Below are 20,319 nucleotides of genomic sequence, written 5' to 3' on the forward strand. Positions count from 1 at the left end.
GTGAATTTGATTGCCGTGGTGTGGGTGTTGCTTGGTGGGTCGGGTGGGTGGGGGCTTGGTTGATTTTTTTTTTCTTTTGTTATGGGTGGTGGTGGTTGTGGTTGTGGTTGTGGTTGATATTTATTGTAGAGTATATATTATTTTATTGTAGTGGATATATTATTTTATTATGTTGAAAGCTAAAATAGATCCACTGCTATAGCATGTGTATAGGTAAAATAGATAAAATAACTTTTTGTGAAACCAAATTGTTAAAATTTTAATTCCACTGCTGTGGATGCTCTAAGCTCTCTGCGATTTGGAGGGTTTTTCTTTTGGCAAAAGTTGAAGTCGCATAGAAGAACTATTTTCGAAAACTTCCAAAAAGAAATTATAATTTGCAATTAAGGAAAAAAAAAAAAAAAACTAAAAAAAGAAAGTATAGTCCAAGATCCAACCCGAGCACCGACTGGTTATTGGGATCCGAACCCGACCCAAACACTTAAAATCGACACGTTACCAAAAGCATTTGCCACGACCCACCACGGGCAGCTTTAATTCTTTAAATTGGGCGTCTGTGTCTTTTGTCTCTCAATCTATTCTCTTCTCTCTTCTCCCAAAAAAAAAAAAAATCTATTCTCTTCTCTGTTCCACACTGAAACTAGCAAACAAGCAAAAGCAATCAACTATGGAGGAAGAGTACTCGGTAGACGATCCAACTCATCTACTCCAAGAAGCTTCAGATTTCGCATTGTATCCTGGTACCCAATACCTATTCTTCATTCTTTGCCTTTCGTTTCTTATTAAATAGTTATATATATATATATATATATTTATTTATTATTATTATATGGCTAATTTTCAGGTGCTCAAAACGATGCTTCAGCGAAGGACTTCCTCGACCGCTTCCCTCTTCCAGTCATAATAAAGTAATATTCATTCCACTTCAAATTTCTCCTCATATTTATTTGTATGTTTTTGTTGAATTAAAGTTGGCTATTGACTTCTTCTGTATATATGTCTTTATGTATTATTGGGGTTACATTACATGTCTCTTTGTGCTTAATTAATATACTCACCACAAATTTTATCTCACTCGGATGTTGTTTACTAATCAATTCACAAACTCATGCTTCTTTTTAATATGTTTTCAAATTATTAAAACCTGGGACTTGAGCATATATGTTGTGAATGAATTTTATTTTTTATTTTTAACGGCTTGTCATCTACCAGTGTAATTTAATGGTGGGTTTTACAAGATGATCATCCAATGAATATATATGCTTACTTATATACACACATGATATCCTGCTAATAATTTAGTAATGTTATAAATAATCGCGGGATCCAATTAGCTCAAGTGGTGAAGTCTAAAACCAATCGGACCAGTTGGGGTCTTGCAACTATATGTAATGCAACTATATTTTTGTTTGGTGATCATAAAATCTATGATGCATCTAGTTCATCATTTTTCTCACTTGCCCCAATGATTTTATTGGTTTTGTAAATCATTGTAATCCAATTCTAATATTGTAGTTTTTTGCTTCCTCAGAAATCTGTTTTATGGTTTCTATTTCCCCTCAGTTCTATAGTATGGTAGTACTTGTTGGCTGTTGTGTTGTTGTATTTGTTTTTATTTAATGAGGAAATGTTTATTAAAGTTGTCTATGTTATAGTTTTCTTTTGACATTATTTTAGGATTTTAAAAAAGAAAAATATTTTAGAGTGGTTTGTTTTTTTCTTCATTTTGGTTTCATGTATTTCCCATGCAGCGCATTACAAACCAAAGGGGATGTGCCTGGTCTAGAGAATACTTTAGTTGCGTGTCTGGAAAGGATATTCAATACAAAATATGGTGCCTCTTTCATCCCCCAGTATATGGTACATAATACACATTTTTTAAAGTAGAATAACTGTGTTTCTGTCACTCATAATATAACTTGTTTCTTTAGAAAGCACATTATGTTGAATAATCATATAGGGTGATTAGTTTGAGTTTGATTAGCATTAACTGCTCTTTTGCTCTTTCTTCAGCTTTTTGTACAAGTTGGTCTGAAGGCTGATTCCCAAATAGTGAGGTCTTTAGCGTGTAAAACGGTATGTACTTGCACTTCATATGCATCTCTGATTAACTCTCTTTGAAAATGCTGAAGAATATGCAATGTTTGAAACTTATGGCTTTAAATTTGTAGTCGAGTTTCTTTTGTTGTTTGGAAACATGTTTTTATCATTCACTGCATAAGTAACTACTTTAAAATCAAATATTCACCTTAAGGTTTATGCTATCGAGGGCAATATCTATTCCCTCCTTTTGCTCTGTAATTGTATCAATCGTCAGTGTTTTGTTCTTTTATTTGATTGTTTAATGAGCTCATTTGGCCTAGGCCATATGTGAGGCTGTGAAGCTGCTTGCAGTTTGAGTTGCCTAACTGAAGTGAAAGAGCCTTGCAGACTTCTTTTGCTATCTTCTAAAAGGTGCCAAGATGACTAGGAACACTGTATGCCAATGGCAGCATAAGTATAGACAATTAAATCCCAACATCCCCCCCCCCCCAACACTTCTTCTTTTTTTCCTTAATAATTCTAATCCCTCTTCTGGGTTGAATCCTAAAATCCATCTTACACAAGCCAAGAGGTAGCACTTGACATGGCTACAAAAACTGGTGGTGCTTTATAAAATATTTGGTGGAAAAGAAAGACAAGGGTTGCACCACATCAAACAAGGAGGGATAGCCATCTAGGTAATATTGTTGTGATGACGACCAAACTTCCCTTGCCAACATGCTAGAAGGTCAACCACAGACTTTGGCAATACCTAGTAGAGGCCAAACAACGTGAACAACATTGACCAAAGCTGGAATGCAATAGGACAATGCAATAAAAGATGATCTATTGATTCCCCACTGCATTTACACATGTAAAACCAATCTAGAATCCATAGTTTTCTCTTGCGTGAGTTATCAATTGTCAACATTTTCCCCAATGTAGCTATCCAAACAAAGAATGCTACTCTAGAAGGAACCTTTGGCTTCCAAATGCTCCTCCAAGGGAAGAATTGACCACTAACACCCATCAATGCCCAATAATAGCTACTCACCTCAAAACCCCTATTCTTGGCATCTTTTGATTCATTGTAATGAGGCTTGTCATCTGTGGTGTTTTGTTTTTAAATCTTTTGGTGTTTCTTTGGTCTTAATCGGAAAATGTGAGAGATCTTTTATTTGGGTGGGAGTAATTGGTTTGGAAAACTGATGTAGGACAACCACACTATTTCAATAGAACAATCAAACAACAATGGGATCAAGACTAAACCCTAGGAGTCAACACCTAAGGATTGCTTGGAGTTAGCGCTAAGCAAACTGGAGTCGGCACTAGTGAAAAAAAAAACACAATACTTTTATAATTCTCAAAAATGTCTTACAATAATCAGAAAAAGTCCTAAAATAACTAACAATAAAATGCTTAAAGAAACCCTAATTATTAAATGCTCGGGCTTGTTTAATCTCAAGCCCAATTACTAACAGGCTCCATCCATAAGGTCACAGGTTAGACCGTCTTTTTTTTACTCTTCCCCCCCATACATGCGTATAATTGGGGGCTTGTACCTTGTGTCCGCACCAACTCCCCCCGGGTGAGAGGAACTCGACCCCGTCGAGTGGAAATCTGAAGAACTCTGATAGTACTCAAGCAAGTCAGGATCCAGTCGATGTAGCTCATCTCAAGTAATCCATGTGCAATTAGAATTTGGTCACCCTCGCCGCCGAACTAGGAAACGGTGAACTCCTCCATCTCTGGTAGAAACAATTTGTTCATCTAAAATAGCATCAATAGATTCTTTATGTGCATGGGGCAGGTTTAAGGATAAAGGGGTAGGGATAGGGGCATCAATAAGATCAAGCAAAGGCTCATCAAAAGGGGTATTAGGAATAACTGTGGGGCTTATATAAGCAACTAGATCCTCTATATTAAAGGAAGAGCTAATATCATAATTATGAGAAAGGTCAATGACATATGCATTTGGGCCCATTCGTTTTAATACCTTGAATGGTCCAGCACTACGAGCCTGCAATTTCTTAACGGTCTCAGAGGGAAACCGTTCAGGTCGAATTTGAGTCATGACATAATCCCTTACCTGAAACTCTACATGACGCCGATGAGTGTCAGTATGAATTTTATATTAAGAATTACTTACCTAAATTTTTTTGCAAATCTCATTATGCAAATCATGAATATGTCGTGCAAATGTCTCAGCAGATTCAGAAATTCTAACACGTGGGGACATGGCAAAAGATCTAACGGCTTCCTAGGTGTATACCCATGCACAATCTCAAAAGGACTGGCGCCTATAGACCTATTGACAGAGCTATTATATGCAAGTTGGGCTATAGGAAGAATTGAATCCCAATTCTGATTGGCTTCACCCACTAGACATCGAAGGAGGTTGCCAAGACTATGATTAACCACCTTAGTTTGACCATCAGTTTGAGGATGAAATGCCGTGGAAAATTTTAATTTGGTGCCTACTAAATGCCACAAAGTCTTCCAAAAATAATTCATGAAGCAAACATCCCTATCAGACACTATGGTTTTGGGAAGACCATAAAGTTTGACAATCTCATCAAAGTAGAGCTTTGCAATCTTAGAAGCATCAGAGGTCTTAGAACATGGTAGGAAATGAGCCATCTTAGAGAAGCGATCAACAAATACTAGAATAGAATCATGCTTCCTAAAGGTGCGGGTCAAATCTAACACAAAGTCCATACTCACATCCTGCCGCGGGCAATCTGGCATAGGTAGAGGCGTGTATAGGCTAGTGTTTTGCTTGCAATGTTTGGCTAGTTGACATGTACGACATTGACCAACTATCTTGGCAACGCCCCTCTTAAGACCGGGCCAATAGAATTGACGTTCGACTTCCTCAATTGTTTTGTCTCGGCCAAAATGACTTACAAGGCCTCCCGCATGTATCTCCCAAACTAGGAAATCTCTCACTGAAGACCGAGGGATACATAACTTGTTGACTTTGAACAACTAACCATCTTGAAGGGTATAATCATCCAGGATTGGCCGTGGCCGTGGGGCATTACTTTGGCTAGTGTAGAGCTTCCTAAAATCTGGGCATGGCTCATAGTCATCCTTGAGTCGTTCAAACCCAATAACCTTAACACTCATGACTGATAGCAAAGACACCCTTCAAGTTAGTGCATCAATAGCCTTATTCTCAACTCCTGCCTTATGTTTCACCACAAAGTAGTAGCATTGCAGAAATTTAGCTTCTTTTGGGAATGGAGGTAGCGCAAAGCTTCATGATTAGAGTAGATAACAAATTCTCAAGACAACAGGTAATGGCGCCAATGCCTAAGAGCTTGAATAATGGCATAAAATTCTTTGTCATATGTGGAGTACTTTTGCTTAGCATCATTCAATTTCTCACTAAAATAAGCAATTGGGTGGTGCTCTTGACTAAGTACTCCCCCTATACCAATACCTGAGGCATCACATTCCACTTCAAAAGGCTTGGTAAAATTAGGGAGATGCATGACAGGTGCCTCAGTCATCTTTTGTTTTACCTCATTGAAAGCCTTAGTAGCAGCTTTTGTCCAAATAAACTTCCCATGTTTCATGTAGTCAGTGATGAGGGACATAATGATACTAAACCCTTTGATGAATCGACAATAAAAGGAAGCGAGCCCATGAAAGCTTTGAATTTCATGGATATTTTTGGGCTCGGGTCAATCCACAATTGCTTGAACCTTTTGGGGGTCGGCAGAAATTCCCTCAGAGGATACTATGAAACCTAAGAAGACGACTTTATCGGTAAAGAAAGATCACTTCTTGAGGTTGCCATATAAACTCTCCTTTCTAAGGGTAGTACAAACTTGAGTTAGGTGGTCTAAGTGTTGTTCCCTAGATTTGCTATAGATGAGGATGTCATCAAAGTACACAACCAAGAATTTCCCCATAAAAGGCTTAAGCACTTGAGTCATCACTCTCATAAAGGTACTAGGAGCATTAAACAATCTAAAAGGTATGACCATCCACTCATATAAACTATCTTTCGTCTTGAAGGCAGTTTTCCACTCATCACAAAGACGAATCCTAATTTAATGATAGCCGCTTTTCAAGTTTGTCTTGGAGAAGATCGTTGCTCCAGCCATCATATCCAACATATCATCCAACCGAGGGATAGGAAAACGATATTTCACAGTGATCTTGTTGATGACACGACTATCAACACACATCCTTCAAGCTCCATCTTTCTTTGGAGTTAAGAGTGCAGGGACTGTACAAGGACTCATGCTTTCACGAACAAAACCCTTTCTAAGTAGTTCTTCTACTTGCCTTTGCAACTAAGCATGCTTTGCAAGACTCATCCTATAGTGAGGCAAGTTTGGTAAGGTCGTTTCGGGCACAAAATCTATGGTGTGTTGTATGTCACGCATTGGCGGTAAATGATTGAGGAGTTCCTCAAGGAAAACATCCTTAAATTCCTGGAGCACTGACTTCATTTCTTCAGGTTGCTCCTCTCTCTATGAAGTTCCTTGGCAACTAAGACAAACACAACAGATTCTTGAACTACTATCCTTTCAAATGCCTTTGGGCTTATGATGTTTAGGCCTTTCGCCTTTGGTGCTTTTGTCTTTTTGCTCATGTTGATTGGCTTGGGTTTCAAAGGATTGAGGACAATTTTCTTACCTTCAAACACAAATGAGCAAGAATTGGATCGCCTATGAAGGGTGACATCCAAATCATAAAGCCAAGGTCTACCTAAGATAATATACTCTACATCCATTGGAATTACGTCACACCATATTTCAGCCTTGTAGGTGAGGAATTGAAGTGGGATAACACATCTTTCTTTTATGGCTATGGAGGAAGTATCCACCCAAGAAACTTTATATGGGTTAGGGTGTGGGATCAATTTCAAGCCTAGGCGGGAAAGAACGTTAGAGGACACCGTAATAATGCAACTCCCACTATTTATAATAACCTTGCACGTCTTGTCCCCACACTTAGTGTAAGTTTGGAAGATGACACTCCTTCGCCAATCATCAGTGTTCCTTTGTTCTGCCAAACCACACCTTCTTTTATGGCTATGGAGGAAGTATTCACCCAAGAAACTTTATATGGGATAGGGGGTGGGATCAATTTCAAGCCTAGGCGGGAAAGAACGTTAGAGGACACCATATTAATGCAACTCCCACTATCTATAATAACCTTGCACGTCTTGTCTCCACGCTTAGTGTAAGTTTGGAAGATGGCACTCTTTCGCCAATCATCAATGTCCCTTTGTTCTGCCAAACCACACCTTACCACATTCACTCTAGGGACACCAAAGACGTCTTTGAAATCATCAACTTGGGGAGAGATGGCTTTAATGCACGCGAGGTAGCTAGGATCATCTTCCCATTCTGCCTCAACATCTTGGGTTTCTTCAACATTTGGATCATACACCAGCTTCTCAACATCTTCTACCTTTTCATCATCCTCTTGAATGACAAAGGTTCTAGAGGGACATCTAGCTGTGATATGTCCAACCGCATTGCATTTGAAGCATTGGAGGCGAGAGCCTAATCTTGAAGTCTCATTGACCACACCTTTTCTCGTCCTTTTTTCTATTGGGGTGCTATTGGGTTTGACCTTAGGGGGTAAGGCAAGTTTAGATTTGCTACCAAAAGGTTGAGAGTTGGTTGGAACACTCCGAAGCTCAGAACGTCACCAAAAAATAGATTTGGATGCTAATTCACAATTCCTAGCAAGGTCATAAGCTTCTTCTAAGGTAGTGACTCCTTGGGTGATAATCTCGCCTAGTAGGTTAGAATTTGAACCTTTCTTGAACCTATTGAGTGTGACAATCTCTTCCTCGACTATTCGAATTTGCCTATTGAATTCCTTGAATTTCTCTATATATTTAGCAATAGGAGCAGTGCCTTGCTTTAGGCGATCCCATTCCTCAAGGAGGGAGCTCCTATAAGTTGGAGGAAGATAATTCCTTGAGAGTGCATCCTTCATCTCAAGCCAATCAGTAATGGGGGGCTCACGTCATTGCCTAAGGGTATCCTCAAGGTCCTCCCAGAAAAGGTCGGCTCTTCCAATTAACTTCATCCTGATATACCTCACTTTCTTATTCTCAGTCCAATGGTATTAGTCAAAGAATTTCTCCATCTGACGTAACCAATCAGTGAAAACCCATGGGTCTATGCAGCCATCAAAGGTGGGTGCTTCTATCTTTTCCTTGGACATCCTATCATCATAATCCCTAGGGCCATTGTGATTATAGTGATCATGTTCAAAGTTTGGAGCCCTATTAAAGTAATTGTGATTATTTTGCCTAAGCATGTTATCTCATTCATGGTTAATAGTCTCTCTTTGAGATGCTTCAACTCGCTCTACCCTTTCAGTAAAGCATGGACACTTTTTTCTAGGTCTTCTATGGTTTGCTCTAAGGAAGACCTAGGCTCGGAAGTGGATTGATGTTCAGGGTTTGACATGATGCGACCACTATGTAGATGCATGCAACACTATATTTATGAATGCAGTTGAGATTCCCAAAAATTCAAGTAACCAATTCTCAATGTAAAATTAAGGTCAAGCAAGAGTGCATCAAGAGACTAGATCAATGAATCAAAGGAATAAATTGCAGTCAAGTAGTGACAATGTTCACAATATTGAGAGATAGCTCAAATAAAAGTCAAGTTTCAATAAGCTCCACAATTAATAATGAGAATCAGATATTTCAAAACCCCCTTTTTTTCTTCCCCTCTCTCTCTCTCTCGTTTTTTTTTTTTTTTTTTTTTTTAATGGGTATTGAAAGAAATAGATGGCCAACATAGCAACTAGCTAACAAAACAAGGTAAATAAAATAAACTAATGGTGGGGTATGCACGTTAAGAAACTAGAGATGTATTAAAAATGACAAATTGAGGCTACCAATGAAACAAAGAAAGAACCTGATCCTTGTAATGGAAGCCCACTTGGTTGACATGCTCTTGGGCTTGGGCTAGTCTGTCACGGGCTTGGAATCTGCTTGGTCAGATTTTTTTTTAAAAAAAGTGAAAGATAATAAAATACAGTACTGCGAAGGACTTAAAAACTTAAAAGAAGCTATAGACTGAAAAGGAACTATAGAAACTAAAGAAACAAGCAATGGACTCAAAACTGAAAAACAATTTCTCTATGATGGACTTGACTGGTGCTAGGGATCGACACTAGTGGTGGCGCAAAGATGGGGAAGACAGTGGCGGCACGAAGCATGGAGGAGTGGCGGCTGCTTGTCTTGGGTCTTGGCATTGGCAGTGGGTCGACGTCTTCAGCGGCAGTGGTCGAGGGTGATGATGGTGTCGGCAGCAGGTAGCTAATGGGTTTGCAGCGGCTGAGTGTTGATTTGTGGGTTTTGGCGGCGGCTGGTGGCTGACGGGCTTGCATGGGTCACCTTTTTCTATGGGTTCTGTGATCAGAGGCGGGCATGGATGGAGGTCACCGGCTTGGAAGGGGCCACTGGCTTCTCTGTTGGTTTGGGGATGAAAAACTCGTGGCCAAAGGGGGTATATATGGACTACAGGAGCTGGTTTGGGCTTGTTCAAGATCTCATGGGGCAAAAACTTGAAAGGTACTGTCATATTTGGTTGGCTTTCTCTTTTGATGGTTTTGCTTTCAAATGGTTGTTTACGGTGTGTTGTATGGACCGGAAGTCTACTCTGATACCAAAACTGATGTAGGACAACCACACTATTTCAATAGAACAATCAAACAACAATGGGATCAAGACTAAACCCTAGGAGTCAGCAACTAAGGGTTGCTTGGAGTCAGCACCAAGCAAACTGGAGTCAGCACCAGTGTAAAACGAAACACAATACTTTTATAATTCTCAAAATTATCTTACAATAATTAGAAAAAGTGCTTAAATAGCTAACAATAAAATGCATAAAGAAACCCTAATTATTAAATGCTCGGGCTCGCTTAATCTCAAGCCCAATTACTTATAGGCTCCATCCATAAGGCCACAGGTTGGGTTGTCTTCTTTTTGCTCTTCCTCTCATACATGTGTATAATTGGGGGCTTGTACTTTGTGTCCGCACCAAAAACACTCGTTCGATATTTGGAATTTGGTTTTGCTATGTTTGACGAGAGAGGAGGAATAGGAGAGCATTTGCGGATATAGAGAGGACAAGGGACTTACGACTAGAGATTCTATTCCTTTGTTTATTGAATCTCTATCTTTTTGTATATAAATTTCTGTATTTTTGTAATTCTTTAGGCTACTTCAAGTCTTTTTGCATGAAGTACTCTCTTTTCAATAAAGTTTTTTAACCTATGAAAAAAACTATACTAGTTCATGTTGGTAAGGTGCAATTTATAATGTGGAAGGTGCTCTCTCTCCTTTTAATTCAATATGCAATTTATATGATGTGTGTGTATCCACACACACACTTACTGGCTAGTTTGGATGGAGGAGGAATAGAGAGGAGTCGGCTAGAAATTAGGCTAATTTCCAGCCAGCTCAACTCTACTCCCCTCTTAATTTCTATCCAACTCTACTCTACTTCCCCTCCATCCAAATTGGTGGTAAAGGTGTGGTATACCATTGCTAATTTAGGTTATTGTGGTGTATACTTGTGATCCCAAGAGTACTTGCTGCTTAGAAGAGATGTAACAACTTTTTTATTTTGTTTTTTATTTATTTAAAGATGAGATGTTACAACAATTAATAATTTTAAGTCTGTGAAGAAATTTTTGAGAGGTATTTTAGGATTTTGTATGGACTAGGAGGTTTATTTTTGATAGGTAGATAGCGGGAGAGCCGGAGAGGTGGGAGGTGGGGCTTGATCCATAGACATGGGACCCCACAAAGAATCCCATTATTGCTGAGCCATCACTTGAACCCTTGGACTAGGAGGTTTATAAACATTATAGGAAGGTGAATCTGATTAATGCCTTGAATTAATTACACATTTTCTGAGGGGTTCTTGGATAGAATAAATAATATATATACAAAATAATTGCAACAATGTAGCTGGAAAGAAGAAAAATAAATCTGTACATTGAGATCTGTTTGTATTGAAAGAATTGAGATTATGCTAGTGTAGAAAAAAAGGTTAACATGAGCATGGGCTGAAGGTAGGACAGATGATAAGATAGCCCGTGATTTAATAGAAATTTTGTTGCACTTAAAGAAAATGGTAAAGGAAGTTTGTGAACTGTAACTTATTCGAAACAGTTAGAACCCTTTGTTGAGAGGATCTGGCTTAACAATATGGCTTAATACTCGTCCATTATATATTTTCTTCTTTGTTCACACCTCTATGCCAGCTTTCCAGTTCCTGTCCATGCTTGAGCTGTGTTTGCACATTTTTGAGATTGCTTAATCCTAGCATTGAAGTTTTGTAAACATTAATGTACATACTTATGCAAAGTTATTAATTAATGCAAGTGGAAACACTTTTATGCAGGTTACATGCCTTTTGGAGCATTTTGATGACAATACTATTTCTCCTGCACGGCTAATAGTTGACCATGATGTATATCCTCTTTTGCTTGATTGCCTCCTAAATGGGTAGGAAATACTGCTTTTTACAATTGTGGTGCACACTAATTGTTATATATACTTGAAATACTTGTTCAATTGCACCATCTATGGGTAAGATATATAGCTTTTTGCAATTATGGTGCACATTCAGTATTGATTATTCTTTCCCGTTTGTATTTATCTTTAATTATTTCTTGTTTGAATTTATGTTAGTGTTGGTCATTGAGGTTGTTATTTACACGTCATTACATTTTCTCTTGTTCCTGCCCCCCCCCCCCTCTCTCTCTCTCTCACACACACACACACACACACACACACACACACACGTGGTTGAACCTAACTATCTATTGAGGATCCATAGTAGAACCCAAAAATTTGGAATTAAGGCTTCTTGTTGTAAGAGTTTAAAATAGATTAGTGGAAATACAAGGAGAGTCGAAAGATGTGATTCAAAATGATGAAATTAGCTTAAGGGGGTGACCCCTATTGATGAAAAGATGAGGGAGAGTCGCTCGAGATGGTTTGGTCATGTTCAGAGGAGAGCAATTAATTTACCAATGAGAAAGAGTGAGTTGATTCAAGTTGGGGGAATGAAAAAGGTAGCGGAAGACAAAAAATAATGTTAATAGAATTAGTTAAAAAGGACATGCTCGATTCAATGTGGGATGGTCCCTACAGGATAGGAGTTAACCCATGTCCACAGTTTTGATTACAGGCCTAGTTCAGTTCAACTCATAGCCCCCAATCCCACTGGTGACGATATTGTCATTGGGGATCAGAAAGTAGCTCTGCCTTACAAAGAGTGGTTAGCTGATCTGGGAGTCAGTGTCTCGTGGATTTGTTTTACAAAATATTGTCTATGCCTACTTCCTTGTATTTGAGAAAGAAAAGTCTAGTGCTTTTGAATAGAATAGAGTGGCAGAAAAGAATACATGTTATTGGCCATGACTAGTTTGTTGAGGATATATAGGTGTTTCCAAAATTTTGGAACTAAGGCTTGGTTGTTGTTGAAGAGCTCAAAAAAGTCATGTAGATGGGACTGTAAATGGCTTTTCTATTAAGACCATGGCGTCTCTTTGCCCCCTATGAATTTGTATTTTTTAGTAAGATGAGATATGATTGAGATAGGAAAGGTAATGTAAAGACAAAATCAAGGAAGATAATTCCTATGATGAAGGAGAAGACCACCAGAATTGAAGCAACGAAAATTTCCTAGAACATGAAAATGAAGCATACTAAGATTCATGACATCCATATCAAAGTTTCCAACAGCCCTCAGAGTCTGCCTCTAAGTCGGCCTATCATAGTATCTATTTGAATGAGTTAAATAAAATTGAACAGGTCTTTCGAGAATTTTGAGCTACTCAAGCTCCTACCATTTTCCCTCATGCTCTACCCCATTAATTGTGTTACCATTACCTGTGATACCTCGGATTGTATGAATCAATTGGATTGGATTGTATGGGTATAAGTTGTGTGGTGTATGTTGAGTCCCAAATTGGATGTGTACTAGGTGGATCTAGGCTATATAAGCAGCTATGAAGAGTTCTAATTGTAACTTAACTAGTTTTTTTGGGGGGTGTAGTGCAGACGTGGTTAGTACTATTCTTGGGTACATTGCTAGCTTTCAATATATGTTAAAAGTTCCAGTTTATTGCCTCCTTCAATCCCACTACTAATGTCACTAACTTCAGTTTTAATGTCTATAGTATTAGACAAAAACCTAGTAGGGTAAAATAATTTAGCCAATCTGGAATGTCAAAATATTCCCACAACCAATAGACCTAGATTGCCAGTATTGCAACATTAAAGGTTTCTTCAACTGAATTAGTTATGGTAAGTAGACCTTGTGTGTGTTAAAAATTTGTATTGGAATTCAACCTACCTTGAGGCCGGTAGTACCATTTATTGCACCTGGTAATAGAGAGTTGATGACAAGATTTATCTCCAACATAGATATAGGCAAAAGGCCCCCCTTGATAGAAGACAATCATTTCTAACAAGATTTATTGCACCCAAACTCACACGTTAATGTCCTAACACCCTCCAATAACAAACACATCACATGCACAATTTGAAGGGCAATCATTGTGAATGTGATGTGTTTGTTGCTAGAGGGTATTATGGTCCTCATTTTGCATGTGATGTGCTTGTTAACGTATGGGTTAGGACATTTTTTTCAAAAAAAAAAAAGAATTTTTTGTTAATTAGACAGAAAATACTAATTGGGGGGGGTGTAGTGCTTATTACGAAGATATAAGGGTGGTCATTGCTACAGGGCAACATTGCAACTGCCCTATAATTAATGGGGGAAGTGCAATTTACCCATTAATATATTTTTGGAGCTACTTTTGTGGGGGCATAAGATAAACCATCTCTTCTCAAAAGACTCCTTCACTTTCTATTTTTTATTAGGTATTGTCTGTCTGCATGTAATTGAAACGTGCTTAAGTTATGACATCTGTTTTGCCCTTAAAAGTTATATATTGTATTATTTGTATATAAGCAAATTTGACACTGGTTTATTTGATGTAGCAATGAACAAGTGGCAGCTGCATCAATGGATGCAATCAAGAAGTTAGCTGGCTCTCCTGAAGGGATGGTAGGGAAAAAAACCTATGAAGCCAAATTTCATTGCATGGCATTACTTTATAATCTGCCAAAATCTTCATCGCCATATGTTACCTGAAATTTATGTAGGATATCATCTTCCCAGCTAATAACAACGAAGCTATGCATCTTGGAAATATGGCAGCCCGATGTTCATCACTGGTATGGTACTTTTTTGATTTTAAGTATGGTCATGGGACTCTAGCCTCTAACCAGCTGACAATTGCTAACTCTCTCTCGTTCTCTCCTTTTTTTTTCCCCCTGCCCGCGGGGGGGGGGGGGGGGGGGGGGGGGGGGGTGTGGGGAGGAGGGGGGAGAAATTATGCAATTAACAAGTATGTGAGGTAGGAACATGCTGCCAAAGTGAGTGTTAAATGTTTCTGCTATTTTGTTTAGGCAATTTATAATTCGGACACAGCCCTTTTTTTTTTTGAGAAATGGGGGGTGGGGGGGGGGGAGCGGGGGTGGGTTGAGGACACAGATATTTTGTTAGCATCTTTGCCCAATAATTTTAGTTTCACACTGGTTATGTAAATTTTGTTTCTATCAGGTGCCATATTTTGAGTTTATACATGTCAATGAGTAATGCTGGCCACCATCAATGTGTGCTATCTCTGAATCATGATTATTTTCTTAGTGCTGGTATTCTTCCTTCTCACTCTATTAAATTTTTCAGGGACGGGTTCGAGTTTTGGCTTTAATAGTGAAGCTATTCTCTATTTCCAACTCTGTGGCATCCACCATTTACAATTCAAATCTACTTAATTTGTTTGAGGCAGAAATCAACAATACAAACGATACCCTTGTCACATTAAGTGCTTTGGAGCTGTTGTATGAGGTTGGCTGCTGATTATCATTTCATAGTCTCTCTCTCTCTGCACTTATTGACTTTCACTTTGCCGGAACTTTCAATAGTGCATAATTACGATGATTATGATTCTCTGCAAGCATATGAAGTTATGAACACAAAATATATCAAGATGGAAAGATTATGGAAGTAATCTCCATTGTCCTAGGTGCGGTATATAGGAAATTAGATTGGAAAAATAGTTCTATATTGTGCGTACTGAAATAATGTAAGAAATTAGAAATTGGAACTATGGAATCACACATGCCATTGGCCATTCGACCAACAGCGATGTGGAGTCAAGTCATACAAGACGTGTGAAAGCAATTTATGCTACCATGTATTTAATTACATTGAAATACATGGTAACTAGATGTTGCTGTCACCTTGTTCAAAATTTCATTACCTTTCTATTGGAATCGTTTTCCTGGAAGAATCTCAGTCTTTTATCTTAATGATTGAGGTTTCATTAGTTTCAAGTCAACTGAATTCTCTGTTTTATTTTTCATTTATTACAAAAATTAAACATAAATGTGGAACTTCCTTTGTTGGCACTGATTGCCTACTTACTCTCTCTCCATTCTTCACTTAATGATCATCTTTGTTTCTTGAATTCTTACCTTATGCTTTTTAATATGTCCTTATTATATGTACCCATGAATGAAGTTGGCAGAATTTCAGCATGGAACGGAGTTCTTGTCAAGAACCACCCTTCTTCATTTACTTTGTTCTATCATCAGGTACATGTTTGAGAGCATATTCAATTATAGTATTTTTTGTTTGTTTGTTTATTTATACTTGTGTTCACAAAATATTTTCATGGCAGCAGCACATCAACCGAATCAATTTTAAGATCGAGGGCGATGATGATAAGTGGAAGGCTTCTGTCCAGGGAGAATATTTATTCATTTATTGATGAATCTAGTAAGACTTCTAGTGTATCTGAAGTCACTAAAATTTTTTTTTCTGAAGAAATTGCAGTTTTGCTTCTATTACCCATGTCCCAACCTTTCTAGATATGTGAAGGGGCATGGAATAACTACCATTTCTTTTTCCTCCTGAATATTAAATATACTGCAGCCTGGTTGTTATGGATTGCTACTCTTATCTGTGATCTGGGCACTCTCTGTGTTGCAGCTTCTGAAATGACAAAAAAAGTCGTTGGGCATGCTATCTTCAAGGAAGACTTTAAGACCACTTTAAACATTCCAGTCCTGCCCGTAGGTCTTCCAACTAATTTTTATGTGGTGCCATAACTGGAAATGGTAGTTTCTAACTCTACATAAGCCTGCTCAGCATTTGGCATTTGGAAGAGCAATTTTAAACCTAGTTGAGCACTGGCCTAACGCTTCCTACCATTTTGCTTTGATAGTCAACTGATGTAGGACCTCTAGAAATTCAGCACTAAAAATTTGGATCCTTGATAATTTCTTGAAGGGTTCTTGGATGGGACCCAGTAACAAAGAAAAGTAATTAAAAGTTCTAGACCAAATAGAAAAGGACTCAAAACATAAAATAAATTCATAGGCATCTGGTACAGCCTATTTCAGTGCATTCCAGAAAATCTGAAAATTAACAGATTGCCCTTATTCTTGTAAAACTTAATTAAGCTGATCCAGCAACTTTCTAACCTAAAGTAACATAATAATAAGATTCTATAATATCTATAGTAGCCCATGAAAGGTGGCAAGAAGGCCCATCGGAACGATTACTATAAATTTTGGTTCTTTTGGTGTTTGATCTTGTTTTTAGCTCTTTGTTAGCTGCATCACAACCAACCATGCAAAAGAGAGAGAATGGAAGGATATGATCGTCTGGAGGGTTGCTTGTTGGTTCAGTCTGGGTTTCAATTATTTTACTAGGGTCAGGACACATCATTGTTAAATTTCATTGCGTGTAGATACTTTCTTTGTTGACCTGATGTGGGATTATTAACTAGAAGTTTTACTTTTTGTATTTTTTTAATGATTAGACAAACATTTTGTTCCATTAGACTATGTAAGATTACTTGAAGCTCCTTATTGTGATTAATTAACCTTGAAAAGTACATAACTATTAATTGAAAGATTCCAACGTGTTCTCTTATTATGGTAATTTTTCTTCTGAATTCAGGTGTTAAGATTGTGATTTCAGCCCTTGATAAAATACTTGAGTTGTCAGAAAGTCAAGATACAGATGAAAGTGAATCTGCACTTGAAGCATTGGGTCAAATAGGGTCATGTAAGTATGTCACTAACTGCTATAGGCTGAGGTGTATGTCATTTGTTCAATTTTGTTTTGGTACATGAGTTGTATTTACCTACAAAAGAATACTGTTTTGTGTCTCTCATCTCTCTTCAATGTGCAAAGTTCACTAGCGTAAACATACATCTCTGTTTTTGTTCTGAGGCAAGAGGTTGCGTCCATGTCAGAGTGTGATCAGGGTGCAGCATTTGTGTCCATGACCATGCATAATGTGGTTGAAATTCTATAATCCTATCTGGTTATATATGACAACACCAACCTGATAGAAGATGGTATGTTGAAACTGTATCTTGCCTTCCGTTTGACTTGTATTGAAAATTATGATCTTTTGTCATGGCTGGCTGTCTTTCTCCAAATCAAACTCTCATCTGGCATTCATCCAGAAAAATTGGTATTAAGCATTGTATATTAGGTCTTGTCAAGCATGACAAAAGCATTTGTGGTGAACAATTTGTAATTCTGAATTTCTAGTTGAAAGTTGTCTATGGTTTGCTAGCAAGTTCTATGTGTTTTATTACATTGTTGACCTATATCTTGACAACTAAGCTTGTGGAACAAGTGGTTACTATCATGTATCAGTCTTGTTTGCCTCAAAGGTTGTTTTGAATAGTGGGAACCCCCACTTGTCTGTTTTTGTTTGGGCCTGCCTCTAAGGTGATGTGTTAGTTTCTGCTTGACATTCACTGTTCACCCACTTCCTCACTGCTTAAGCTTTTGCAGGAGATGATTTTTGACATGGTTGCTTGGGAGTAATATGGCAAACTAAACATTTAATACACTCTAAAAAAAAAAAAAAATCAATACACAAGTGAGACATCATGTCTATTGTAGTATGTAGACTGTAGTTTTCTAAGATTGATGTGTAGCAGGAATATAGCTTTGGGTTCTACAATATGCAGTCACATGATCTATTTCGTGAGTGAATGGGGCAGTTTCCTTTGATGTTAGCTTTTCTGAAATTATTCTGATTCCTCAACAAGATTTACTTATGACTATTAAGTTAGGGTTTGCCCTTATGACTGCACAGATTTGTGATGACTTTTTGCACATTCCTTGCAGTAAATCTTAATTGAAATAGTTAAATTTCCTGAGTTAAAGGACAACTTATTCTCCTGGCTCTGTATCTTATGTGAACATTTTCAATAATAGTCTTTGTTCCAGTTGCATGATTATATCTCACACACTTTTGTGCAATATTTTATTATGCAAATTTAATATTTGCTTCTTTTTGATGCTTTCAGTAATCCAAGGAGCTGTGCTGCTACCACAGCTTAAGCCTATGTGGTAGATAATTATTGATATGATTACTTGAGTGTAGTATGGTAAACTAAACATTCAAGATGCAAGTGAGACATCAATCTCTATTAGAGTATGTCAGTTTTCTAAGATTGACATGTATAGTAGGAATATAGCTTTCACAAGGGTTCTACAATAGGAGTGAGTCAATTTTGTACATTATCAGTTGGTATGGTTGGTACTTTCCGTATCGGTACCCAGGCCAGTACAGGAATGTGGCTGTTTCGTGCCGCTCCAATTACCGGTCCATACTGGGTCAATTTGGTCAGTGGCGACTCCAGAAATTTTTCCAAGGATCTTTCTAAAAATTTTTCCCAGAAAATTTTTTTTGGGCACGTGGTTTTCTTATCAAATATTTGTCTATAATTCTAGCAAAAGAATAAACAATAAACTATAAGTTCATTTGAAATATTAATAAAATTATTAATTATTGTCGTTTAGTTGTTTCATTAATTTGTTTGTCTTTTATAAACTATAATTTGTTATATTAAAATTAATAATTGTTGTTTAGCCTAACATAGTAACATAATTTAATTTGTTTGTCTTTTATAATGTATTGGTTAATTAAATTATTAATTATTGTTTATTAGTTGCTTCCTCCAATTAATTATTGGTTAATTAAATGATTGTTTATTAATTATTAGTTGCATTGCTGCACTAGCACACAGCCACACACCCATGTGCATTTACCTCGGCCACATGCCCCCATTCACCCCCCAATTCAACAGACAAGCCCCAATACCCCATGGCCCCAATCACAAGACTAGAGCCAATCAGACAAAGCCAATTAATTGTATCTATCCAAAAGATACCAACATCAACACTAAAAAGACAATTAATTTATCTCACCAACACCAACACCAACACCAACACCAACACCAACGGATAACTCCAAAAATAGGGCAAATATTAATAAAAATTTATAAAGTAAACTAAGCAAGAGGCAAAAGCAATAGACAAATGACAATCATAGTTCAAAGTCTTAAAGAGAGAGAGAGAGAGAGTCCGAGTCAGTGATTTCATAATATCATTTTTTCACTTTCATTCTTCCCTCTTCAGATAAAGAGCAGAGAGATTGAGACTGAGTCACAGAGATGAAATACCTGAGGGGTGGTGCCGTCGGGCATAGTGGCGAGGTGAGGAACTGAGGAGGACTGATCGGGCAGGCGGGGTAGCATGTCGAGGTGTAGCTTTCGTTTGAATGGGAGATCGAGTTTGAGCCTTTGAGGCCCGATTTGGCGATCTCCTACTCTGTCGTCCGTTTTGTTGGTTGTTGTCGTCTGTTGGTTGTTGCGTCTATGAAGTTTTTGTGTCTGTGAAGTGTGAAGTGTTTGAGGCCTGATCTAATTTCAGTATATTAGGTTAGGTTCTTTTTTTTTTTTTTTTTTTTTTTTTTGGTGAGAATTCGTGGGTTATTGGGTTTGCTATCATCTGTTGGGCTTGCCGTCTGTTGTTTTTTTTTTTTTTGAGAATCCGTGGGCTTGCCGCTTGCTCTGTTACAATTTTTTTTTTTTTTTTTTTTTGCTTGAAAGTAGAACAAATAAATATTTTTTTTAGGGTGTTCCTACTTTTTTTTTTAAAGGGTAAACAAATAAATTTTTTTTTAATTATTATATATATATATATATATATATTTTTTTTTCAGTTCAGGGTGTTCCTAGGAACACCTTGAAATGAATGTACAGGAACACCTTGAAATGAACGTGGCGCCACCACTGCATTTGGTGATATTGGAGGAATTTTTAGATTTTGGTTGGTAAATGCATGACGGGCTGATACAAAATAAACTGGTTTCTTTGCAAATTTCTGAGAAAGG

The 20,319-nt window shown here is 37.6% G+C and overlaps 1 protein-coding gene across 4 annotated transcripts in view; it reads left to right on the forward strand.

The window, feature by feature from the left end:
* The first annotated feature begins 562 nt into the window (after nucleotides 1-562).
* Nucleotides 563-20,319, forward strand: part of LOC126695088 (uncharacterized) — a 31,039-nt gene continuing 11,282 nt past the window's right edge. Inside the window, exons 1-11 of one of the 4 annotated variants that reach the window (XM_050391706.1) lie at nucleotides 563-740; nucleotides 845-908; nucleotides 1,752-1,860; nucleotides 2,014-2,076; nucleotides 11,430-11,533; nucleotides 14,042-14,108; nucleotides 14,207-14,278; nucleotides 14,793-14,954; nucleotides 15,630-15,703; nucleotides 15,790-15,887; nucleotides 17,076-17,183. In XM_050391706.1, the coding sequence (XP_050247663.1) occupies nucleotides 668-740; nucleotides 845-908; nucleotides 1,752-1,860; nucleotides 2,014-2,076; nucleotides 11,430-11,533; nucleotides 14,042-14,108; nucleotides 14,207-14,278; nucleotides 14,793-14,954; nucleotides 15,630-15,703; nucleotides 15,790-15,887; nucleotides 17,076-17,183 (994 nt within the window). In that variant the 5' untranslated portion in view covers nucleotides 563-667. The remainder of the gene's footprint in view (nucleotides 741-844; nucleotides 909-1,751; nucleotides 1,861-2,013; nucleotides 2,077-11,429; nucleotides 11,534-14,041; nucleotides 14,109-14,206; nucleotides 14,279-14,792; nucleotides 14,955-15,629; nucleotides 15,704-15,789; nucleotides 15,888-17,075; nucleotides 17,184-20,319) is intronic. The other 3 variants (XM_050391703.1, XM_050391704.1, XM_050391705.1) reach the window with 3 other exon arrangements.

This window comes from Quercus robur, chromosome 8 (assembly GCF_932294415.1).
Source record: "Quercus robur chromosome 8, dhQueRobu3.1, whole genome shotgun sequence".
NCBI lineage: Eukaryota > Viridiplantae > Streptophyta > Magnoliopsida > Fagales > Fagaceae > Quercus > Quercus robur.